The sequence below is a fragment of the Lissotriton vulgaris genome, chromosome 5 (assembly GCF_964263255.1).
Source record: "Lissotriton vulgaris chromosome 5, aLisVul1.2, whole genome shotgun sequence".
NCBI classification, from domain to species: domain Eukaryota; kingdom Metazoa; phylum Chordata; class Amphibia; order Caudata; family Salamandridae; genus Lissotriton; species Lissotriton vulgaris.
In genome coordinates, this window is record NC_141693.1 from 430,808,085 (window position 1) to 430,830,580 (window position 22,496).

At 46.5% G+C, this 22,496-nt stretch overlaps 1 protein-coding gene across 2 annotated transcripts in view; it reads left to right on the forward strand.

Annotated features, from left to right (window-relative positions):
* The window catches only part of CHUK (component of inhibitor of nuclear factor kappa B kinase complex), a 659,325-nt gene that overhangs the window by 588,693 nt on the left and 48,136 nt on the right, over positions 1–22,496 (forward strand). For both annotated transcript variants that reach the window (XM_086921838.1, XM_086921837.1), the window contains exon 19: positions 10,843–10,982. In XM_086921838.1, the coding sequence (XP_086777964.1) occupies positions 10,843–10,982 (140 nt within the window). The remainder of the gene's footprint in view (positions 1–10,842; positions 10,983–22,496) is intronic.

Sequence of the window (22,496 nt, forward strand, 5' to 3'; positions counted from 1 at the left end):
CCAGACTGGAGAGAAAATATAAAGCACCAGATGGCAGCCCGGCGTGTCTACTAGGTCAACCAAAACCGGACTCGGTCATTTCCCAGGCCGCACAGAGCAAGTCAAAAAAACCATCCACGCCTCTAACCACGCCTCCAGATAAAGAGGGTAGGCGTTTAGACAATGTGGGAAAAAAATTCTCCACAATGGCCAGTCTTCTCGTTAGGGCGGCTAATGCTTTGGCGATCCTGGGAAGATACGATCGCCGGATGTGGTGTGACCTCTCTCCGTTCGTGGAGGAACTTCAGGATTCATCTAAGGAAGAGGTAAAGAATATCTTGATGGAGGGAGAGCGATCCTCTTCGGAGGTAATCGACTGCGCTATGGATATAGCAACCACAGCTTTTCGAGCGCTAGCCGGCTCGACGGTTCTGAGACGCCAGGGATGGTTGAGAGCCACGTGGTTCAGACAGGAGGTGCAGAATAAAATTCTAGATCTGCCATATGATGGAGAAATGTTATTTGGCAAACACGTGGATGACGCCCTACACGGCTTAAAGAAAGATACGGACACAGCCAAATCCTTAGGAACCTTGCAATATCGCAAAGTACCCTTCAGAGGAGCTAGAGGAAGAGGGTTCTCCACCTATAGAGGCGGTAATCAGCACCGCTACTCTTCCGGCTCACAGCCTAGCCAGACATACAAACCCCAGGACTCTCAGAGGGGTTCTTTCTCTCACCAACAACAGAGAGGACGACAAGGGCAGCAGAGGAGAGACAATACCAAAAAACAGTAGCGGCCAGGTGGCTCTTTCTACTGTTCCTGTGCCCTCATTAACACCAGTGGGGGCAGGATTACCCATTGCCTCAACAACTGGATGGTCATAACAGACCAGTGGGTCCTAAACATCATCAAGGAAGGACACACGTTGGAGTTCCAAGATCTACCTCCAACAAGAGCTCCAGATGCGTTTACACCCAAACATCTGAAGCTCCTTCATCTCGAAGTCCACCAACTCTTCACCAAGGGGGCAATAGAACCTGTACCCCTCCCCCAAAAGGGGAAGGGATTCTATTCCAGGTTTTTCCTGGTTCGGAAAACGAAGGACAAGTGGCGTCCGATCTTAGATCTTCGGCAGCTCAACACTTATCTCATCAAGTTGTCCTTCAGGATGATCACTCTTCAGGACATCCTCCGCCTTCTCAATCCAGGGGACTATATGGCGACCCTACTTCCATGTTCCCATTCATCCAGCTCACAGGCAATATCTTCGATTTACAGTAGGCAAGAGCCATTTTCAATTCAAAGTACTGCCTTTTGGTCTACGGTCCGCTCCACGGATCTTTACAAAAGTACTAGCTCCGGTGGCAGCCTTTCTCAGGAAGCAGTCTTTAGAAGTCTTCCCATATCTGGACGATTGGCTGCTGAAGGCTCCTTCTTTCCAAAAGGCGTCCAGGGCAGTCACAAGATGCAGACAGCTGTTCGAGCAACTGGGCCTTCGGCTCAACAGAGAAAAATCAATTTTAGCGCCCCTCCAAAACAGCGAAGTTTCTGGGTGCAATCCTGGACACGGAGTGCTGCCTTGCTTTTTCTTCGGCAGAACGCCAAAACAAGCTGATTCTTTTAGCTCGCCTTCTTCAGACACGCAAGTTTCTGTCAGTTCGCAAATACAAATCGCTTCTCGGATCGATATCATCCTGCATACCATTGGTACCACACTGCAGGCTGCGAATGCGTCCACTGCAAGAACACTTGGACAAGCAATGGCGTCAGGTCACAGGCTCCTTCGACGACAAGATTGCCATTACTCCGGAAATGAGGAAGGCAAGCAGCTGGTGGTTGCTAAAAGACAATCTTTCCATGGGTTTACCATTCCAACTTCCACCATCTCCCATGGTATTGACAACAGATGCTTCCATGGAAGGATGGGCAGCGGTCCTCCAAGAACTAAAGGTCAGTGGTCGTTGGAGCCCAGTCCAAGTCATGTTCCGCATCAATCCACTGGAACTTATGGCCATTCGTCTAGCCTTACAAGCTTTCCTTCCGCGAATCCGCGACCGTTCAGTGCTGGTTCGTACAGACAACACCACAGCCATGCAGTACATAAATAAGCAAGGCGGAACGAGATCTTGCACCCTCTCAAAGGAAGCACAGAGGCTTTGGAATTGGGTGATCCAACACAATATCACCCTTTCAGTGGAATATCTAGCGGGAACACTCAATGTCACAGCGGACGCTTTGAGTCGCCAGAAGACTATCACCCACGAATGGGAACTGGATCAGACCATTCTACAGGAATTGTTTGCACGCTGGGGAACCCCATTCATCGATCTGTTTGCAACTCCCCAGAACTCCAAATGCCAGTCCTTCGCAAGCAGGGTTCACCTTCGGGAATCCCTGGGGAATGCGCTTTTGATTGCCTGGTATGGCGCATTTGTTTACGCCTTTCCTCCCATTCCGCTGATCCGCAAGCTCAAGGCAGAGCCGTGCAGGATGATTCTGATCGCACCAGCATGGCCAAGGCAGTTTTGGTACACAGAGCTTCTTCTCCTCTCCCAGGATCATCCAATTCTCCTGCGTCCTATTCCGTCACTGTTGACAATGTCTCACGGACAGGTTCTACATCCGGACTTGAAATCACTGCGATTGACAGCGTGGCTCCTGAGTTCAGAGAGTTCCGGGGTTTAAATCTTTCAGGAGAATGTAAAGACATTTTGGCCCAGGCCCGAGCGCCTAGTACGAACAAAACCTATCGGGCTAAGTGGAAGAGATTCTGCCTTTGGTGTCGGAGAGAAGGTCTACATCCATATACTTCTGCACCGCACCAACTCTTACCTTACATCCTTTCTCCTGCGAAATCTGGATTGGCTCCTTCTTCTGTAAAGGTACATCTAGCAGCCATTTCTAGATTTAGACGTTCATCATCAGGTCCTTCCCTGTGGTCTGCAAGGATCATTAAACAATTCCTGAAGGGTTTATTCAGGGTTTTTCCACCAGTCCGGCCTCCACCACCAGCCTGGCATCTTAATTTGGTCCTGTCACATCTAATGAAAGCCCCATTTGAGCCTATTCATAGAGCTGACCTTAAGTTTCTTTCATGGAAACTGGCTCTTCTCTTGGCCCTTACATCGGCTAGAAGAGTTAGTGAGCTCCAGGCTTTCACAATTGAGGAACCTTTTCTACAATTCAAAAATGATGTTCTCATCCTAAGGACTAATCCTAAATTTATTCCGAAGGTACCCTCAGAATTTCATCTGAACGAGCCCGTGGTCTTGAAATCCTTCTTTCCGTGGCCCTCTCTGCCAGCTGAAAGGACTTTGTACTCATTGGACATTCACAGATGTCTGAAATTTTACTTGGAGCGAACAAGACTATTCAGAAAATCTTCACAGCTTTTTGTTTCTTTCAGCGCTCCTCGAAAGGGGTGTCCAGTTTCTAAATCCTGCATTTCCCGCTGGATATCCAGTGCAATACACTTTTGCCATCAAGCAGCGGGGAAACCACTTCAACGAGCAGTTCGTGCTCATTCTACGAGATCCATGGCTTCATCGGTGGCTCTATTCGCAGGTGTCCCGATCAAGGACATATGTAGAGCGGCGACATGGAGCAGTGTCCACACCTTCACTCGCCACTACTGCTTGGACTCTTCTGTGAAAGAGGATGCGGCAGTGGGCCAGGCGGTTTTGGGGAACCTTTTCCAATAAGTCGGTGAGCTTTCCTTACTATCCCGCCTTCCTGTTTGCATATTTTGTGTTTCTTGTTATTGTTTTGCTTTGTGATGCAACTGTGTATCTGGTTTTCTTATCGGAATTATGTATGACATTTTCAGGTACTCCTATTACAAAACATGCTTTTCTTTTTACTGCTGGCTATTCTGATACAAAGCATGGAAATCTATGAAAGTTACAATACTGGGGCAAGAAAACAAGTTACTTACCTGTAACTTTGGTTCCCCAGTATTGGTAACTTTCATAGATTCCCATGCGCCCACCCTCCTCCCCTGGGAAAGCTCAGCCTTATTGTCTTATGATGTTGTTGTTCACAACGGCTACGAATATCTGAGGCTCTGAGTTTCTCTCAGGAAGGTTCTGTGGGGTGAGGCTGCTCTGATTGGCTACTGCAAGAATTTGGTCTCTTTTACAAAAAGAGGTGGATAAGCTACAAAATGAGATGAGGCCTAGGCCTATTTTTTCACTTTGTGCTTACTACTAAGGTATTTTCTATTTACCGAGGCTCCCATTCCGACGACGGGGAATGATACAAAGCATGGGAATCTATGAAAGTTACCAATACTGGGGAACCAAAGTTACAGGTAAGTAACTTGTTTTCTTCATTTGAAAATGGAGGCTAAAAATGAGTTGGTATCATCGATTGATTTTGTGGGAACAGTCAAGTGCAACAACCAGAATGCAGTATGAAATTTCCAATGCTTGCATTAAAATCTTGATTTAAAAAAAAAAAAGTTTGTAAATTAGATATTTCAGCATTTGTATTTTTACTTGATGGATATTTTGTTGGTTTTTTTCTGTATCCTTTTGTGGTTAAAATCATTGAAAATCCTGAGTCCTGGGGTCCTCTGCTTCCAGTAATAATTCAGTGGGCCCCCTTGACTCCGGTAATTCAGTGTGGGTCCTTGGGTTTCAGCAATTACTTAGGGGTCCATATATGTCAAAAGTTTGAAAACCACTAGTATGGAGCATTATTTGGGCACTTCCTCATGCATTGTTTGATTCTTTACGCAGAAGGTATTTGGCTTTGATGCCAGGTTGATTTTCGACCGTGAATACAGGATAAGGACTTCAAATATGGTGTGATGCAATTGAAGTGTTTTAAGGTGTGCAGTATGGTTAGAGGCCCATTGACATTTGGGCTTCATTTTTTTGTGAACGACAAGGCAAGGTAGATGTAAATCTAGTATTGAAGGTGGTAAATCACAAGAGCGGGATTCAAAGGCATGTGGTGAGGCAAACTGTCTAATGAACGAGTGGATCATATGCTGGGGGTATAATGCACTTTGTGGAATCACTTATTCCCCAGTATTAGGGTGTCTTTCATAGATTCACATGCTTGAATATTCCCCGTCGTCGGAGTGGGAGTCCCACGGTAAATAAAATAGCAATAATATACCAATAATATGTAAATGTAAAACATAACAGATGAAATACACATTAGAAAAAACAGGCAGTAAATGCCTAGACATAATTCCTCATAGGAATCCATGAAAAGAGAAAAAACACTTGTAGCCTATTCCTGTCATTATGTTGGTCCAAACTGTAGCCAATCAGGCGCCAGCAGTCCTCCAGAACCTTCTCCTTAGAGCTCAACACCTCAGATTTTCTACCTCCCGTCGTGTGTAAGGGAGTCTCCCTGAGCTCTGCTCAGTTTTCTCAGTTTTCATCAGGTTTTCCTGTGCTTTTCAGAATGTCTACAAGTAAGAAATCTCTCTTCAGACCCTACTCTTCTTGTGGAAAGCTGCGTCTTTATTCAGAGGATCCACACAAGAAGTGTATTTACTGTCTTTACCCCGACCATGAAGTGGGAAAGTGTACGTTCTGTAGAACTTTCTCCACAAAAACTCTAAAGGACAGGGAAGGCCGCCTTCTGTTATGGCTTCAGAGACTCAAGGACAAGGATGGTGTACTTTCTGATGCCGAAAGTTTCACTTCTGGTCATTCCCAAGCAGTATCTAAACGTAGTAGTGTGCAGGAGTTGCCATCACCTTTCATCAAGAAAAAGAAAATGTCCCTCTCTTTGGCCCCTGCGGTGTCTTCACCTCTACCTACTACGTCCACGAGACCTGGCTCTCGGGCGTCTACTGCATCTTCTGCTCATGTTTTTGTGAAAAAACATGCTTCTGGGTCGACGGGACAGTCGTTCCGACGACAAAATCTGCCATCTCCGGATCATCGACAACGACGGTTACAACGACGTTTGCTTCTGGATCGTCGACGACTGTCTCGTTGACGTCGTCGACGAAAGTTACGCTAAGTTTCAAGACTGTGCAGTCTGTCATTCCAATTGCATCGTCGACGAAGGGTGTGAAGAAATCACATTCGTCGACAGCCTCGTCGAATTCCGCACCGTCGACGTCCCCGAAAAAGAAGTCATCTTCGTCGACGAAGGCAACGTCGACGCCATTACCGTCAACGACGGTACCGTCGACTATACCGGATGCTGCCAGTGTGGCTCCATCGAAGACTGTTTTTACGTTTGCCTCACTGCCAATGTTGCCATTGTCGTCCACTGGATCTGCCGATGTTGAATCTCTTCACCAACGCCGCAAGGTGCCTGTGGACCAAATTTCCATCTCCAGTGATCCACAGCCTCCCTCGCCTTTGTTTGCCACAGACTCGGAGCAGGACTCAGAAGAAGATGTTCACGAATCATTTAGAGCAGCACGTAGTCCATCTGATTTGGTCATCAAATGCCAAGATTACAGTAACGATGATGAGGACCAGTATTTCCAGCAGGAAACTACGCCGGTTCAAGCTCCTACGGCGACGCTACCCTTGTCGCTTATCTCTAATCTCCAACATATGTTGGACGACTACAACAGACGTTTTCCGTCATCTCCACAAGTGCCTGCAGCCCCTGCTATTCTGCCACCGGTTACTATGCCGGCTCCGGCTACTTTGGCACCTCTGCCTACTTCTGCTCCTCAAGTTCAAACATCTGTCCGGATACACACGACTGTGTATGCCGACGATGAGGATGAGGTTTCTCCTGACCGCGAAGATGGTGAGGTTCGTGATGATGATGAGGATGACAATATGGCGGAGTGGGATAATTACCAAGTTCAAACACTGTCCCCATCTCTGGCCACACCAGGGGATTCTCCTCCCGTAGATATTGCGAGTTTCCATCTGTTGATGGACAGGGCAGCCCAACGCTTCAAATTGTCTAGAGTCCAAAGAGAGGAAGATTGTTTTCTCTATGACTTCAAAAACCAGCCTTTCAAACAAGTCCATACTGTGCCTATAATTGACTTTATTTGGGCCTTAAGGAGTAAAATTGATGCAGACCCCTAATACACTTCCGGCTGAGATGCCTAGGCTGGAAAAGAAATATAAGGTGCCTGTTGGCACTCCAGCGTGCCTCATTGGACAGCCAAAGCCTGATTCAGTGGTTACACAAGCAGCTCAGCGTCGTTCACGGAATCCTGCATCGGCTATTACTGCCCCACCATATCGTGAAGGTTGTCGCATGGATGCTATAGGCGCAAGTTTTCTACGATGGATTCCACCACAGTGAGAGCGGCCAATGCTTTGGCCATTTTGGAATGTTACGACCGCCAAATGTGGGTGGACAAACCAGCTTATGTGGCCTTAATTCCGGATGCTTCAAAGGCGGAGACTTTGCAACATCTCCAAGAAGGAGAGAGGACATCGGAGGAGATAATTGATTGTGCCGTTGACATCGCCTGCACTGGTTTTCGGCAACTCGCTGGAGCAGCGGTTCTCCGTAGACAAGGTTGGTTGCGTTCCACATCTTTCCGACAGGAGGTACAAGCAAAGATCCTCAATATGCCATATGACGGCGAGTCTTTGTTTGGGGCTCATGTTGATGAAGCTTTACAGTCCAATAAAAAAAGATACAGACACAGACACTGCTCGCTCTCTAAGAACTTTGCAGTTTCGGAAACAGCCCTTTCGGGGTGCACGTGGACGCGGCACCTCGTCCACTTTTCGAGGAGGAAACAATCAATACCGTTCCTACAGCCAAGGCAACCAGCGCTATTCAAGCAACCAGCAGCAGTCTTCAAGACAACAGTCTTCTAAAACCTATAGGGGGAAATCTTCTTACAGGGGATCTGCTCCCAAGCGACAATGACTTGCCTTTACCCCAAAAAGTTGGAGGTCGAATTTCCCTGTTTTGTTCTCAATGGTCCTCCATCACTTCGGACCGTACGTTCTGGACATCGTAGAGAAAGGCCATGCTCTGGAGTTCGTCAAACTGCCTCCACCCACTCCACCTTCCGGCCCACCACCAGCACACATCAGGGAACTATTACATCAAGTTTGTCTTATAAAACAGAAGGGTGCCGTCGAAGTAGTACCAAAGTCTCAAAGGGAATGGGATTTTATTCCTGTTTTTTCCTTGTCATAAAGAAGACGCTGGATTGGAGGCTGATATTGGATTTACGAGCACTCAACAAATATCTCAAGTGCCAATCCTTCCGCATGTTAACGCTGGTGGAGATCTTACGACTACTCTCAGTGGGGGATTTCAAGCAACTATCGACCTCCAAGACGCCTACTTCTATGTCCCTATTCTACCACGACATCGGAAGTATTTACGTTTACGTGTGGGACGGAGGAATTTCCAGTTCAAAGTACTGCCTTTCGGCCTACGTTCAGCCCCTCACGTATTTACGAAGGTGTTGGCTCCTGTGGTAGCTTATCTACGTCTTCAGGGTGTACAGATTTTTCCTTACATGGACGACTGTCTCCTAAAATCTCAGTCTCGTACACAGCTGCTCAAGGACACTCGCCTTTGTCAGGAGGTGTTTCGCTCCCTTGGTCTATCCATCAACATGGCCAAGTCCCAATTACATCCAGCAACCTGCAAGAACTTTTTAGGAGCCACGTTAAATACGGCTCTTGCAAAAGCATTTGTATCTCAGGAGCGACAACGAAAGATTCTTCAATTGGTGTCTCTCTAGACAGTCCGTTTCTGTCCGACTATTGAAATAATTTCTAGGAATGGCGTCATCGTGCATTGCATTGATCCCGAATTGCAGATTACGGACACGTCCCATTCAAGAGGAACTGGATGGACAGTGGCGCCAGGTCACCGGTTCCTTCAACGGCATAGTCTGTGTCACCACCCGCATGAGAGCGGCCCTCAAATGGTGGGCGCAGCCATCCAATCTTTCGACAGGGTCGTCGTTCCTTTCCATCACTCCGGAACTTACTCTGACAACGAATACCTCATTGGAGGGATGGGGTCCTCATCTTCAAGGGCTGTCGATAAAGGGCAAGTGGACTTTGCCTCAGGGAGCCTGGCACATCAACAGGCTGGAGCTAATGGCCAATTTTCTGGCGCTCAAGTCCTTTCATCTCTTGATTCAAGGAGAGTCAGTCCTTATTCAGACGGACAACACAACCAGCAGGCATTATATAAACAAGCAGGGCGGAACAAAGTCTCTAATCTTGTCGCATCTGGCGCAGTCGATCTGGGACTGGGCTCTAAGTCATCAAGTCACTCTCACTGCAGTCCATCTACCAGGGGTTTCCAACATCCTAGCGGATTCCCTCAGCAGGTCCACGTCATCGACCCAGGAGTGGGAGTTGCACCATCAATCACTCAAACTGATTTTTCGGAGATGGGGGCATCCACCGCTGGATCTCTTTGCCACACCACAGAACCGGAAATGCCCCTCTTATGCAAGCTGGCATCCCCACCGAGGATCACAGGGCAATGCCCTTTTGATGAATTGGTGCAATCTCTTTGCTTACGCTTTTCCTCCAATCCCTCTGGTGCCTCGGGTATTGTGGAAAATGCGGAGACAGCCTTGCCACATTCTTCTGATCGCCCCCAGATGGCCTTGTCAGGTGTGGTTTTCAGAGCTACTTCTTCTATCCCAGTGCAAGCCCATCGTCTCACGATGGACAGGGGTCAGATCTGCCATCCAGACCCCTCCTCTCTGAATTTGTCAGCTTGGAAACTGAGCATCTTGAATTTGCTCACCTAGCCATCCCACCAGACTGTAGAAACATCCTCGCTCAGGCTAGAGCTCTGTCAACTGTTAAAACCTATAAACTTAAATGGAAGAGATTCTTCCATTGGTGCGCAGCTGTTGGGATCCATCCCATTCATTCCACGCCTGCGCAGTTCCTTCCATTCTTTTTGCAACTTGCTCAGTCTGGACTCTCTCATTCAACTTTGAGAGTTTTCTGGCGGCAATTTCCCGCTTCCGTCAGGATGGCGTAAATTCCCTTTGTTCTTCCAGGATAATACGCCAATTTTTCCAAGGATTATTTCGCAAGTTCCCACCGATTCGGCGCCCTCCTCCTACTTGGCACCTTAACATCGTGTTTTCACAACTTATGAAAGCACCATACACAAGGCAGACTTGAAGTTTCTCACTTGGAAGGTTTCTCTTATCATTGCGCTGACATCTTCTCGTCGCGTAAGTGATATACATGCCTTCACTATAAATCCTCCATTTCTGCAGTTTCAACCTGACTGTGTAATGCTTCGTACTAATCCCACGTTCCTGCCTAAGGTGCCTTCAGATTTCCACATCAACGAACCTGTTTTCCTGAACAGACAGTGGTCATTAAACTAGGCCCATTCAGACGCTTTAATCCTCAAAAGGCACACCAATTAAAAATGCTGCAGAGAAGTGAAATTTCAAGATTGGTGAAATTTTAACGTACTTATTGAAGGTAGATTTTCGGCAGAGTTTGAAAAGGGTAAAATAGAGTATTAAGCTATATAAAACAGTCAGGAGTGAAGTAACACAGGCACACAGAGAGATGGTTCTGCCAATAGGAGTGAAACGCTACAAAGTATAGTATGGGTTAACACATGAGTTCTGTGGCTGTCAAGCAGAGCAGAACATTCTGATCCAGATGATTTTGTTTATAAACTATAGGTGCCAAATATGCTTGGTGTATACATGGATGAATAGCATGAAAACAGATGTTACATAATAAAGCCCAAGTAATAGACAATACCTAATAGGCAGTGGACTTTAGATATTTATTTTAAATAATATGCAGAAGCAACCCAGCACCTTTTTAAAGTTGTAAGTGAGACCTGTGGCTATTAGGTCATTAACAGTGGGAAGTCCTGTACTCCTTTCCTTTGTTTTGTCTTCCTTTTGATGTCTTCTTTCATACTTTTCACTCTTTTAGACGCAGAGCTCTGCTCGATCACTAGTGACCTCCAGTTTTGAAGTGTCTGCCACCCCCCAGACACCAGTGTGGTGTCCCCAGACTACTTGTGGAAATATTCCACATCCGTTGTCCTCAATGACGGACACCAAAGAAGAAGGGTAAGCAAGGATCTATGTTTGCCGGGGAAAGTATGAAAAGTAGAAATAAGCAATCTTTATAATCAAGAAAATGAATTTCCGTTTGTTTCAAAATGTTGTTTTTTTGGACCAGTCTTTCTAAAGATGCTGAAGTGTTAAACCATTTCATCTACATTAAAAGTTAAAAGCAGGACATATGTTATAACTTATTTTTAAAACCAACATTTTGCACCAGACAGTGTGGCAGGTAATGTGTTTTTTATGTCATTGACTTACCTTTAGTGCAGAAGTCCAAACTTATGAAGAATAAGCTGCCTTGTGTTGAAAGCACCATAACAACATAGTCTTTGACCCCGTGGTGTGGAAGTATAACTAGATATCTTCCTTCATGTGCCTTGATTAATATCAAGAGTCCTCTAACAGTCAACAGCAAAGATGTAACATTGTTTTTTATGGAGCAGGGTGTGAAGATGTGTGGCATTGTGTAAACATTTTAGCAAAATAAGTAATATGGTGTTCCTGATTAGTTCAAACGGAGTAATTGAAAGGATCTAAGGTTACTTAGCCATGAATGGTTCAGAGGTGGGACTCAATTTTATTGAAATATAGGGCCCTCACACACCCAGATGGGTGTCATGCTTCATCATTGGGCTGCTCCTAGTCTGGTCAGCGCTGCAATACCAAATGGGCTCCCACTGAGGGGCACTTTGGCAGAGATCTTTTTTCCAAAAGCAGTTTGGTGCCATGGGGGTGAGGGGCCTAGTGAATGAAGATGATGGATTGTGTTGCTTAAGTGAATTCAAACAGGATTGGGAGTACCAGCAACAACAATTTCAATCAGTGGGTCTCCTACCCTGAATAAAAACAAAACAAAAGGCGCAAAGCTGGGATTATGTCTCAGATGGGTCGCTCTTTTGTGTGAATGGTCAACATGTTTCTCGCCTAATCTTTAATCTAGGGGCAATTCGTCAGGACCTAAAAAACTTTGTCATCTATCTTCAACAAGGGTAGTAATGTGGTAAAAACTCACACTGCTGACCACCCAAACTACTATTTGTGTTAAGTACCTGGTAGTACTGGATTCTACCTGATAGTACTGGATCTACCCTAATAGGATTGTTTAAAAGCTTCCTCAATACCCAGCAGGTCATGCATAAGGGGCTTCCTCATGTGGTTTGTGCTCTCGGCAACTCGGCTGGTCACCTACCCGCTGCTGCCAGGACTGGAAGGTAAACATTTTAGCCCCATTATTCATTTAATTTCTGACCTTTCTCTGAATTTTCTGAATGAGGGCTTTGACTGTGTTATTCACTAGTAAAGAAGATGCATTTTACTTCTACATAGTTTTGTAAGAAGCACAAGAAAGAAAGAGCAGATGGTGCTTGTTTCATTAATTCAGTAGAAAGCTGCTTTAGTACCCATGAAATGTTGTCACTTCTGCAATAATCACATTGGAATGTCACCAGTGTGAGTGCACTCTTTTAGTCTCTTGCATATTAAGTACCATCATCCTGAACTTATACACCTTAGGAAGGCCTCAGGAAAACCTTCGCTTTTAATTTGTCCTTGTAGTATCATGTATATGCCTACCCCTAAACTCTTGTTAAAACGCTCACTGCATGAAGAACTGTTTCCCTTTCAAGCCTATGTAATAGGAATTGAGTTTTCTTCTGTTTCATAATTTCTTTCCAATTATTTTTCCAAGCTCCTTTTTTTTCTCTCCAAGCTTTGTTGACTTCATACATTCTTCATCATAGGATCGTTGTGTCATGGCCATTTGGATGTTGTCACACACTGCCCTTCTCTCTCTCTCTCTCTCTCTCTCTCTCTCTCTCTCTCTCTCTCTCTCTCTCTCTCCTCTCTCTCTCTCTCTCTCTCTCTCTCTCTCTCTCTCTCTCTCTCTCTCTCTCTCTCTCTCTCTCTCTCTCTCTCTCTCTCTCTCTCTCTCTCTCTCTCTCTCTCTCTCTCTCTCTCTCTCTCTCTCTCTCTCCTCTCTCTCTCTCTCTCTCTCTCTCTCTCTCTCTCTCTCTCTCTCTCTCTCTCTCTCTCTCTCTCTCTCTCTCCTCTCTCTCTTAACCCTCATATCTTCATCTTCCTCTCTTTCTATTCCTGACCCTAAGCAGAGCTCCCTAGGTGTGAGCCATTTACCTTTCTTTGTTCCTTATCTTGTACGCTGTTAATGAATCATTGAACAGCACAACCCAACTTGGATAGGCTGCCTTTGAAATGAAAATCATTGCGAAGGGTAACTTTTACATTCAGCATGCACTCATTGCGTAGAGAATCTTAGATGTTGAGCCATTGTTTAAAAGTAGAAAGATACTCAATATCGAGAACACAATTTCCGGTCCCTAACATCACACCACTTGTTCTGGTGCCTCTTAAAAATGCTTTAGGCTGAATGGAGACCATAGAGCTTTCTTTGTCACCTGCCAGTTTTTCTGTTCTACCTCAACTCTGAAGAAAGCTATGCATAGAGCTTCCTTTCCCTAGAAGAGAGCTACACGTGGAAGTCTTGCATTCTACGGATACTTCTGCTTAGTGTGTCTACACTTTGTTGATTTATGGAGGGCACTCTTCAACACTAGTTAGTTGGTCTCTATATTTCTGTATTCTCACAAAGTCTGATTTGGAGGCTCAATCCTCTTTGTTTACTCCAGATGAGACATATGATATTGACCGTCAAAACTATCTTCACTTTGGGCCAGATGTACGTAGCGTTTTTTAGGTCACAAAGTAATCACGCCGTTTGCGACTGCAAAAAAGCATTTTCATATGTAAAAAGCCCTATTTTGTGATTCAGTAACCTATTACTCAATCGTAAAATAGGTTTTCCATTTGGTATCAGGAAGGAGCATCCCTTCCTAAAAGCGACTCACAGTGGTATGTGTGAATGTGAAGTCGCAAAACATTCACATTCTACTGACTACTTCAAGTAGGTGGTAACCCATTTGCAAACAGGATGGGGTCCACAAGGGACCCCTTCATGTTTGTGAATGCTTGTAAAAACTTTTTTTAAGAGCAGGCAATTATGCCACTGATTACTGCTTACTCTTAAAAAATGAAAAGAAAACTTTTAATTTTTCTATTGAAACTGGTCCAGTTTTTCAAACTTTTAATTTTTCTATTGAAACTGGTCCAGTTTTTTAAAAAGGAAAATTGGCTGCATTTAAAAGAAAAAGAAAAAAACATTGCTTTATATAAAAGCAATCACTGACATGGTGGTTTGCTGACCCCAGCAGGCCACCATCCCTGTCAGTTTAGCGATTCCCAGTGGGCAGCAAATTGCATTCTACCTCATGAATATTACTGAGGTAGATCTATTTGCAACCCACTAGGAATCGCTAAATGGGCGAACAACACATTTGTACATTGCTGTTTCACAAAAAAATTGCTATTATGTAATTATAAACACAAAGCTATGTACATCTGGCCCTAAATATTGTAATTGCACTTGCAAGTATCACCATACTGCTTATATGCTTAATATATCTTCAACTCTGTTTCCTCATCTATTCATTTTTTAAACTCTGGTACTTCCTAAAGCACATAAAACAATATTGTTCCCTTAATGCCGCATGTCCCAGAGTAGGCCATGGAGTAACACCAGATTCTGTCCATTCAAATTAATTTCACGCTCAGTTATTCATCTAAAATCTGTGATGATAAGAGGATGAACCTCGTGATCAGGAAAGAGACTGCTGCCAGTGGTTAGGTCATGAGACTTGCTAGTTGCTCCGCCTTATTAGGAATATATGATTAGCAAGAAGTCTTGGATCTTCTTGTAGAGAAGTAAATAGCAACTTACCATCTAATAAGAGCGACTGTTACATGACTAGCTTCGGAGGCAGAGAGGACGCACACTGTGTGTACATTTTCTCCCCTGCTCTGACAAGTTAAAGCCATAAACATAGCAAACAAAACTAGATTTGTATTTTCGGATATCAGTAAATAAGGGACAGCGATAATTTGCTTAAAATCCAAATCAGAAACCTTCAAACTGTGTTCTTAGAAAAACAAGAACCACGAGCAAAGCCTTTAAGAGTGTGGGGGCACAGCATTTAAACATGTCTACCAGATGGTCAAAAAAATCAGTCTTCAGTCTCCCGAAACACCATCCACCTTCCATTCCCCATTCTCTGCCCCCTCCAATGGGGCTGAGCTGATAGTAGTTCCCCCAAAGCTTATATTAACACGGACACAGATATTTTGCTGCTCGATGTCTTTCAAAATTAATCGACTCCGTAATTTTGTAATAATAGAGTTGGATTCAGTCCACTACATTCACTGAAAGTTTGTCTTGTGCAACGAAGGGGCTGGAAAAAGAATACAATATAATCAGAAAGTTTACCTACAATTGGGGTATTTCATAATAGATAGTAAGCCTTAGATAAAGACTTTATGTAATACTTAACTTTAGATTTCTCAACCTAGTTATCAAGAAAGACAAATTCAGCATGCTTCAGTTTCTTTAGATAACGCCCTCCTTCCAAAAAGGAGATTGGCTATGCACTTTCGATCACTAAAAGGCATGCTTTCACATTCCAGTTCAATAGTCACACAGGGAATATCTGGTGTTTCAAGTGAGGAGTCTTCCTTAAGAGTGTAAGGTCCAAGTGTGTAGTTGTTTGTCTTTATGTTAACCTTCAAGTATTTATAAGAGGTAGATGCACATTTCAGGAAACAAAACATTTTCATGTACTCTTGCTAGGATGACTGGCTGATCTGGTAAAGCACATTCTAAGGAGAAAAGCAATCCCTCCATTGTGCAGCACTATTGCATCATCTGGATCCTAATGTGGTGTAGGATTCAAGAGTAGAACATGAGAAATAAGTGTTGTTGGGTTTCACACTTTTTCCTCACAACCCAGACACATAGTGACATCATTCAGTGTTTCAGACTGAAGTCTGCATCTGCTCCATGAGTGGCACATCAAGGCATACCTCTCTAGAAACCCTGTGAAAGCAGGCAAATAGAAACGTGTGCAACACGTTCCACAGCAAATGAAGAATCCTAATTATACTTCTCCTCTGCAAGTGCTCAAAAAGAGAAAATAAAACGCATGTCAAAATTTTAATAGAGAATGAGACTGCAGAATGTACTCACTGATGTGTGGCCTCCAGAAAACTACATCCTTACAAAAAGATGTTGTTTGTACAAAGTGGGCGCAAACGTTATCCACTCGTGCGAAATAGAAAAGACTGAATCCGCTAATAATGTTAAAAAAATTAAAATGTGAATCAGCAGCCTGACTAAATGAAGCTGTACAGCGTAACGGTTCAATGGCTCAGTTGCTAGTCAAAGTAATGTTGCAAATAAATGTAATAATTTCAGACATTTTGCTTTTTAAGTCCTCTTACTAATAAATAGTTAAAAATGTGTGCTAATTGAAACTGTAAAAGCATCAATGATTTACTACATTAGGAAACCGAGGAGAACAAGATTACCTCTTCTTCAGAATCCAACACTGAAACAAGGATTATCCCTTATTGTGACACATCTTTCAGGGAAGTAGCATTATGTAGGACACACTGTAAGTCGGTAGATCTGTGATGAACATCAGAAGGTTCTGAAATCATTTATCTAACTCCATTCATGAGGTATCCGTTTTTCCAGTAATCCACTTGTTAATATAGGAGACTCGTGTAATTTCCAGATTTTGCATTTAGGCCTCTACAAATTGAAGTCTTGAATTCCTCTTATTTCATTCTCTTCATCTTTTTGCAGGAGGTCTTTTATCTAAAAAGCCTTTAGATAGAGGGCTAAGTTCATGCATTTGCTTATATATTCAAAATACTGTCATCCTCTTTCTGGGAAGCCTGCTGCTTACTGGGGAACCTCCTTTGCACGTATTGATGGTCAGGTAGGACACCCCTACCCTTTCTGAGAAGTATTCACAATATGGCGATCAAAACTTTTAATTGGTAACTTGGATGTTCATCACCGGACCCACTCTACCTCCCCGATATTATATATATATATATATATATACCGTTTTTTTCCCGAGGGAAGAAAGTGGGTCACACCTTGAAAAACTCCTTTTAAGCTGCTTTATTGATTGGAAAAACAAGCGACTTGAGGCTGAGTCCTGACATGTTTCGTTCCACCTGGAACTTCTTCAAAGGGTAAGCCTCGCTCCTAGACCAATTTCACAAGACTCCACAGTCCGATGTTGCCGCATCCATTCCGTTTGCCTCCAGTGGCCTTTATTTGAGGAATCACTTCCGTTTCGAAATGTATTGTGGGACTTGTGGTTGCGCATCGGTTCCAGACCTTTTGAATGTGCAGTCCGATTTATTTTAAGGTCTCCTCATAAATTGCGTGTCCTACTCGGTGTTATTTTACATGATGTTGCTGATTTTTGGACACCCATCCGGAACTGCAATTCAACCGGGCTGTTTTATTTTTATTTATTTATTTATATTTATATATATATATATATATATATATATATATATATATATATATTCATGCTCCTGCTTGTACCAACAAAGTGAGATGCACTTGAGAAGCACCACGGAGCTGCAAGCTTCAGACTCGCTGTGAGGTATGGAGAATGCTGGCCCGCTGGTCTCTTTCACAGTCTCGTCACCTGCGCCTGACGCGTTTCGAAGAATGTCTTCTTTTTCAAAGGCTTGTCGGTGGAAAAGAAATGCATACGTCCGGACTTCACTCTCATTATTTATACAAGTTTGCGCGCCCTTTATGTCATCCTCTTTCTGGGAAGCCTGCTGCTTACTGGGAAACCTCCTTTGCACACATTGATGGTCAGGTAGGACACCCCTATCCTTTCTGAGAAGTATTTACAATATATATATATATATATATCTTGAAACTTCAGATACAACTGAATACTGACAATATTGAGTACTTAAGCGCTGATGAGAATCACTTTTATTTTTGCAAACTTATGAAAACTTACTTGTTCTTGTCCTTTCCTCCTTGTTCTGTAACTCATATTTGTCTGCCTTTAGTGCCTAAATGCCCTGTTACTAGGCAGCAAATAATTCCAGGTGCTCTATCCTTTTGAGTGGTTTTGGTTTTCCAAAAGGCCCGCATATTTAGCTGTGTTTTACTTTATTTTAAACGTTCTTTGATTGGAAGTACTTCAAAAGCAATTAATTATTACGGTCAGTCTCGGAGTTTATCCTAAGTGCCATGGTGCCTATACCCATTATTCAGGACTAGTATTGCTGGTAATAAACTATAATGTTCTTTTTAAAGTTGCCTAATTAGGGGGGCGTGGCCAAGATGGAGACGGAGTAGGACGTGCTTCTGAATCCCTCCGGTGCCACGAGCTCTTCAGCCTTGTTTAGCACCCTCTTAGGACCCCCATCCGCCCGTGCTTTTGGCCTACCTGGGGTCCCACTGATGCATGAGACCGGTTGGCGGCTCCGTTTCACCCGTTGACTCGGTAAATCACCGCGAGTAGAGGAGCGGCCTGTTCCGCCGGTGCGGGACCTGGAGACAAGCATACTCGAGTGGGAGTGTGCGGCGCAGCACAGGCGTTGCCCGGCCGGGAGCCTGCGATTCCGAAGCCTCTTTCGGTAGTGGACTGCAGCGGAGCCCGCCGGGAGGTGCGACAGCTGAGATCTACGTCGCCCATACAAGAGTGGCTGGGTATTTGAGCGCTGGGAATGGGAGTGCGGAGGTCCGGCGACATCCGCCAATCGAGGCCCGGGATTTTGGGCCAGTGTGGGCCTGCCCTCCCGACACGGCTAGCTGCCCCCCTGCAGTGTTGAAGCGGTTGCTGGCACTCACGAGACCAGCCGGAGTGCGTTGGGGCTCGTGGCCCGCCTCCCTGAAGGTGTGAGGGCAACGGCAGTGGTGTGGGCCCTGGTAGAGAGTCCTGATCCCCCTTACACCGCCTGTGGGCCGCATCAGGGCCTTTGTCAGCTGAGGTGCGGTGGCGGATCCTCCGTGGGGAAGAAGTCCCGACCTGTCCCGTGTATAAGGCGTCTGAGGAGAAGAGGTGAGGACTGGAGGGGGTAGTAGTGCCTGGCGGTCTGCTGGAAGGAGCTGTGAAAGGTGTTTGGCGGACGCCCTGTGGAAGTGAGCACGATCCCACCTCCGTAAGGTGAAGTCCGGCAGAGGTTGGGAGGCCTGAACTGGGCTGTCGGCCGGCGTCCAGCGTTGGGCAGCTAGTGACCTAGTGAGGCCTGGAAGTCAAGGGTGGTGAGCGTGCCTGACCCACACGGGGCCTGACGACGGTGGTGTACAGTGGCACGAGTGGTGGGGGCTCGACGATCGGTGGCGCTGCTACCGGTGTGTGACTGATGCCCCCCGATTCCTTGATCTGCATGATGGACCCTGAGTTACGGCGCTGAGTGGGGGCCCTGCACCATTCCCTGCCTCTTGCTGATCCCTCTCTGCCCCACGTGGGTCCAAGACGCCGCACTGTGCGCTAGAGGCCCTACGAGCACCCGGGGCCTACTCGTCCTCGGCGGTCTGTGGAGTGGGCGCGGTGACATTGGATTCCTGTGGTGCACCGGAGCTAGGCCTAGCGACCTTTCAAGATGGCGACCGCCCGGCAGAGAAAGGACAAGCCCGCAAAGGGCGGGACACTGAAGGGAGCAACACAACCTGCATCCCCTGGACCGGGCAAGTCCCCGCGGAAGGGTGAGGACGAGGGGCCCACCACTAAGGCCTTTATAATTGAGCTTTTTGCGGCCATTAAGGAGGACATATCGGAGCTACGTTCCCAACTGGCCTCTGACTTGCGTGAGGTGAGGTGAGGAGAGATGTGGATGGGGTTGGGGAACGTGTGGCCACGCTAGAGGAGCACGACTTAGGGACTGCGGAGGACATACACCAACTTCAACAGGACATGATCCGCCTGACGGAGCAGAATCTTGACTTGCAAGCGCATTGCCGAGGATTTAGAGATTAGATCTCGTAGCAACAACATCAGGATTCGAGCGTTGCCCTGGAAAGGCGAGGGGGCGGACCTGAGAGAATACGTGGAAAGCCTTTTTAAGCACATCCTCGATGAAGACGACCTGACAGAGATCCGGTTGGACCGTGTTCACAGAGTTGGCTTGCCACGGGGTCCCAAGGCCCCTCCACCGGATATTTAGGTGTGCGTCCACGATTTCCAGTTGAAAGAGCGGATCCTCAGAAAAGCGCGTAACTTCTCTCCCCTTGAGTTCCGGGAACACCGGCCCTCGCTGTTTCAGGACTTGGCTGCCTCCACGTTGTTAAAGCGTCGGACATTCAAACCAGTCACATCCCACCTGCGAGAGCAAAATATTTCCTACTCCTGGGGGCATCCATTTCGACTCATCTTCAGGTGGCAGAATAAGCTGGTCCAAGTACGGTCCTTGGAGGTGGCCATGGACCTCTTGGGCCTGGAGAGTTCTGACTCACCATCCGGAAGCGGCAACTCCACCAGCAGAAGACGGTGACGCTCGGCGGAATGGCAGAGAGTCGGAGGGCCTACTCCTGCAAGGAAGCCTAACTTGTCCACCAGCCTACAGGAGAGGGGAGCCGCGGTGGCTTCCGTGGCCCTGGTGACTGAGGCAGCTACGACGGATGGCGCGGTGGGTATGTGAGGTCCTGAGAGGGTCGAGTGCAGGCGTCGGGGGGACGACCCCTAAGATGTACCACTAGTGTTTCTGTCCGTAACAGTGAGTGAGTCCTGCATCAGGAACTGGGAAGATGATGACTGGTGCCATGTTCCCTTGCCATTGGGGCCTATCTTACGAACTGTTGTTTGTTGCTATCTCTGTTTACTTATGGTTCAGCTGTGGGATTTTTGTTGTCCTTTTTGGGGAGGGGAGTGGATAGGGGGGGTGGGAAGGGGACTCCACATCAGCCACGGGGTGTTGTTAGATGAGTTTCAGTCACGAGGCTATCCTTCAGCTGCAGAGAGTGTAGAGTCATGGGTCACTGTGTGCTGTTAGCATGGAACCGCAAGGGGTTGATTGCATCTTCTGTTCTTACCTATGCTGCACTGTTTTCCTCTGGATGCGGAGGGACATCAGATCGCCTCTCCGGTGTAGGGTACAATGCCTAGTGAAATGAAGGTGGTGAGCCTTAACGTCCGGGGGCTCAATCCAGTGAAACGGGCTGCTGTTCTGTCTCTTTTGGAGAATGCGAATAGTGATGTGTGCCTCCTACAAGAAACCCACCTGCTTACTAAAGATGTTCGGCGCATGCAGGACAAGCGTTTTTCCCTACAGCTTTGGTCTTCGGGCCCGAATAAGAAAAATGGGGTCGCACTGTTGTTTGGCTGCCTTGTGCGATGCAAGGTCTTGGCCCAAGTGGCTGATATTAGGGGGAGGTTTCTGGCAGTGCGCGTTCAGTGGGGGGACTCGACCTTTACGGTAGGATCCCTTTATGCCCCGAATATCCAGCAGGAACCCTTCCTGCGTACGGCGCTGTCGCAAGTTCTGGCGACCCCGACTCGTTAATCCTAGTGGGAGGAGATTTTAATCTAGTGATGGATGGGGAGTTGGACAGGTCGCAACATAAGACATCCCAGGCAGGTACCTGGTCTCGGGAGGGGGTGCAATGGCTCCAGGAAGGTGGGCTCCATGATGTTTGGCGGATGCACCACCCACAAGAGCGCAACTTTACTTATTATTCCGCTGCACACAAGACTTATGCGCGCTTAGATCATTTCCTGGCTACGATGCCCCTTCTACCACACCTCTCTGACGCGAACATCACACCACGCTCCCTCACAGACCATGCACTTATTTCGGTGAAGTTCACCTTAGCAGGTGTCCGGCCACCCACGGCCGGTTGGCGGCTGTGGGATTCTATGTTGGACTCTGATTCGGTAGTCGAGAAGGTTCGGGACACCATCACCCTCTACCTAGCTGAAAACCTGGTTGAGGACACTGCGCTTGCGTCCGTTTGGGAAGCCCTGAAGTTAGTGGTCGGGGGGACTTTATTGCGCTGGCTGCCACATACTCCAAACTGCGCAGGGAGAAGCGTGAGGAACTTGAGGGGGAAGTGCGGGCCTAGAAGCAATACATAAAAGGCCAGAAGCGCATAGGGTGTGGCGTGAGAGAGAAACAAAGAGACGCATGCTCAAACACCTGGACCTGGATTGGGTGGCTTATGCCTTACTCCGCCTGCGGCACAAATTTTACCTAAGTGGGGTCAAAGGGGGTAAGATGTTGGCTCATAGATTGCGCACGCGAGCGCAGGCCTATGCCATCACCGAAATTAAGGACCAGCGTGCGACGTCCCATACTAACGACGCGGACATAGTTAGCTCCTTCCGCCACTTCTACAGCTCTTTATACTCGAGAGAGAGTGCGTCCCCTGAGGATATAGCGTGGTATTTGGAGTCGGTGGCATTACCCTACTCCTCCCTGAGTCGACAGAGTCGTTCGATGCCGAAATTCGTGTGGAGGAAGTGATTTCTGCCATCTCCAGGCTCAAGTTAGCCAAATGGCCAGGGCCCGATGGGTTTTCCGACATTTTTTATAAAACCTTCTGTAGGGAACTGGCCCCACTTTTAACGCAGCTTTTTAATTCCTTTCTTGACACCGGTGCGGTCACACCCTCCATGTCTGAAGCAG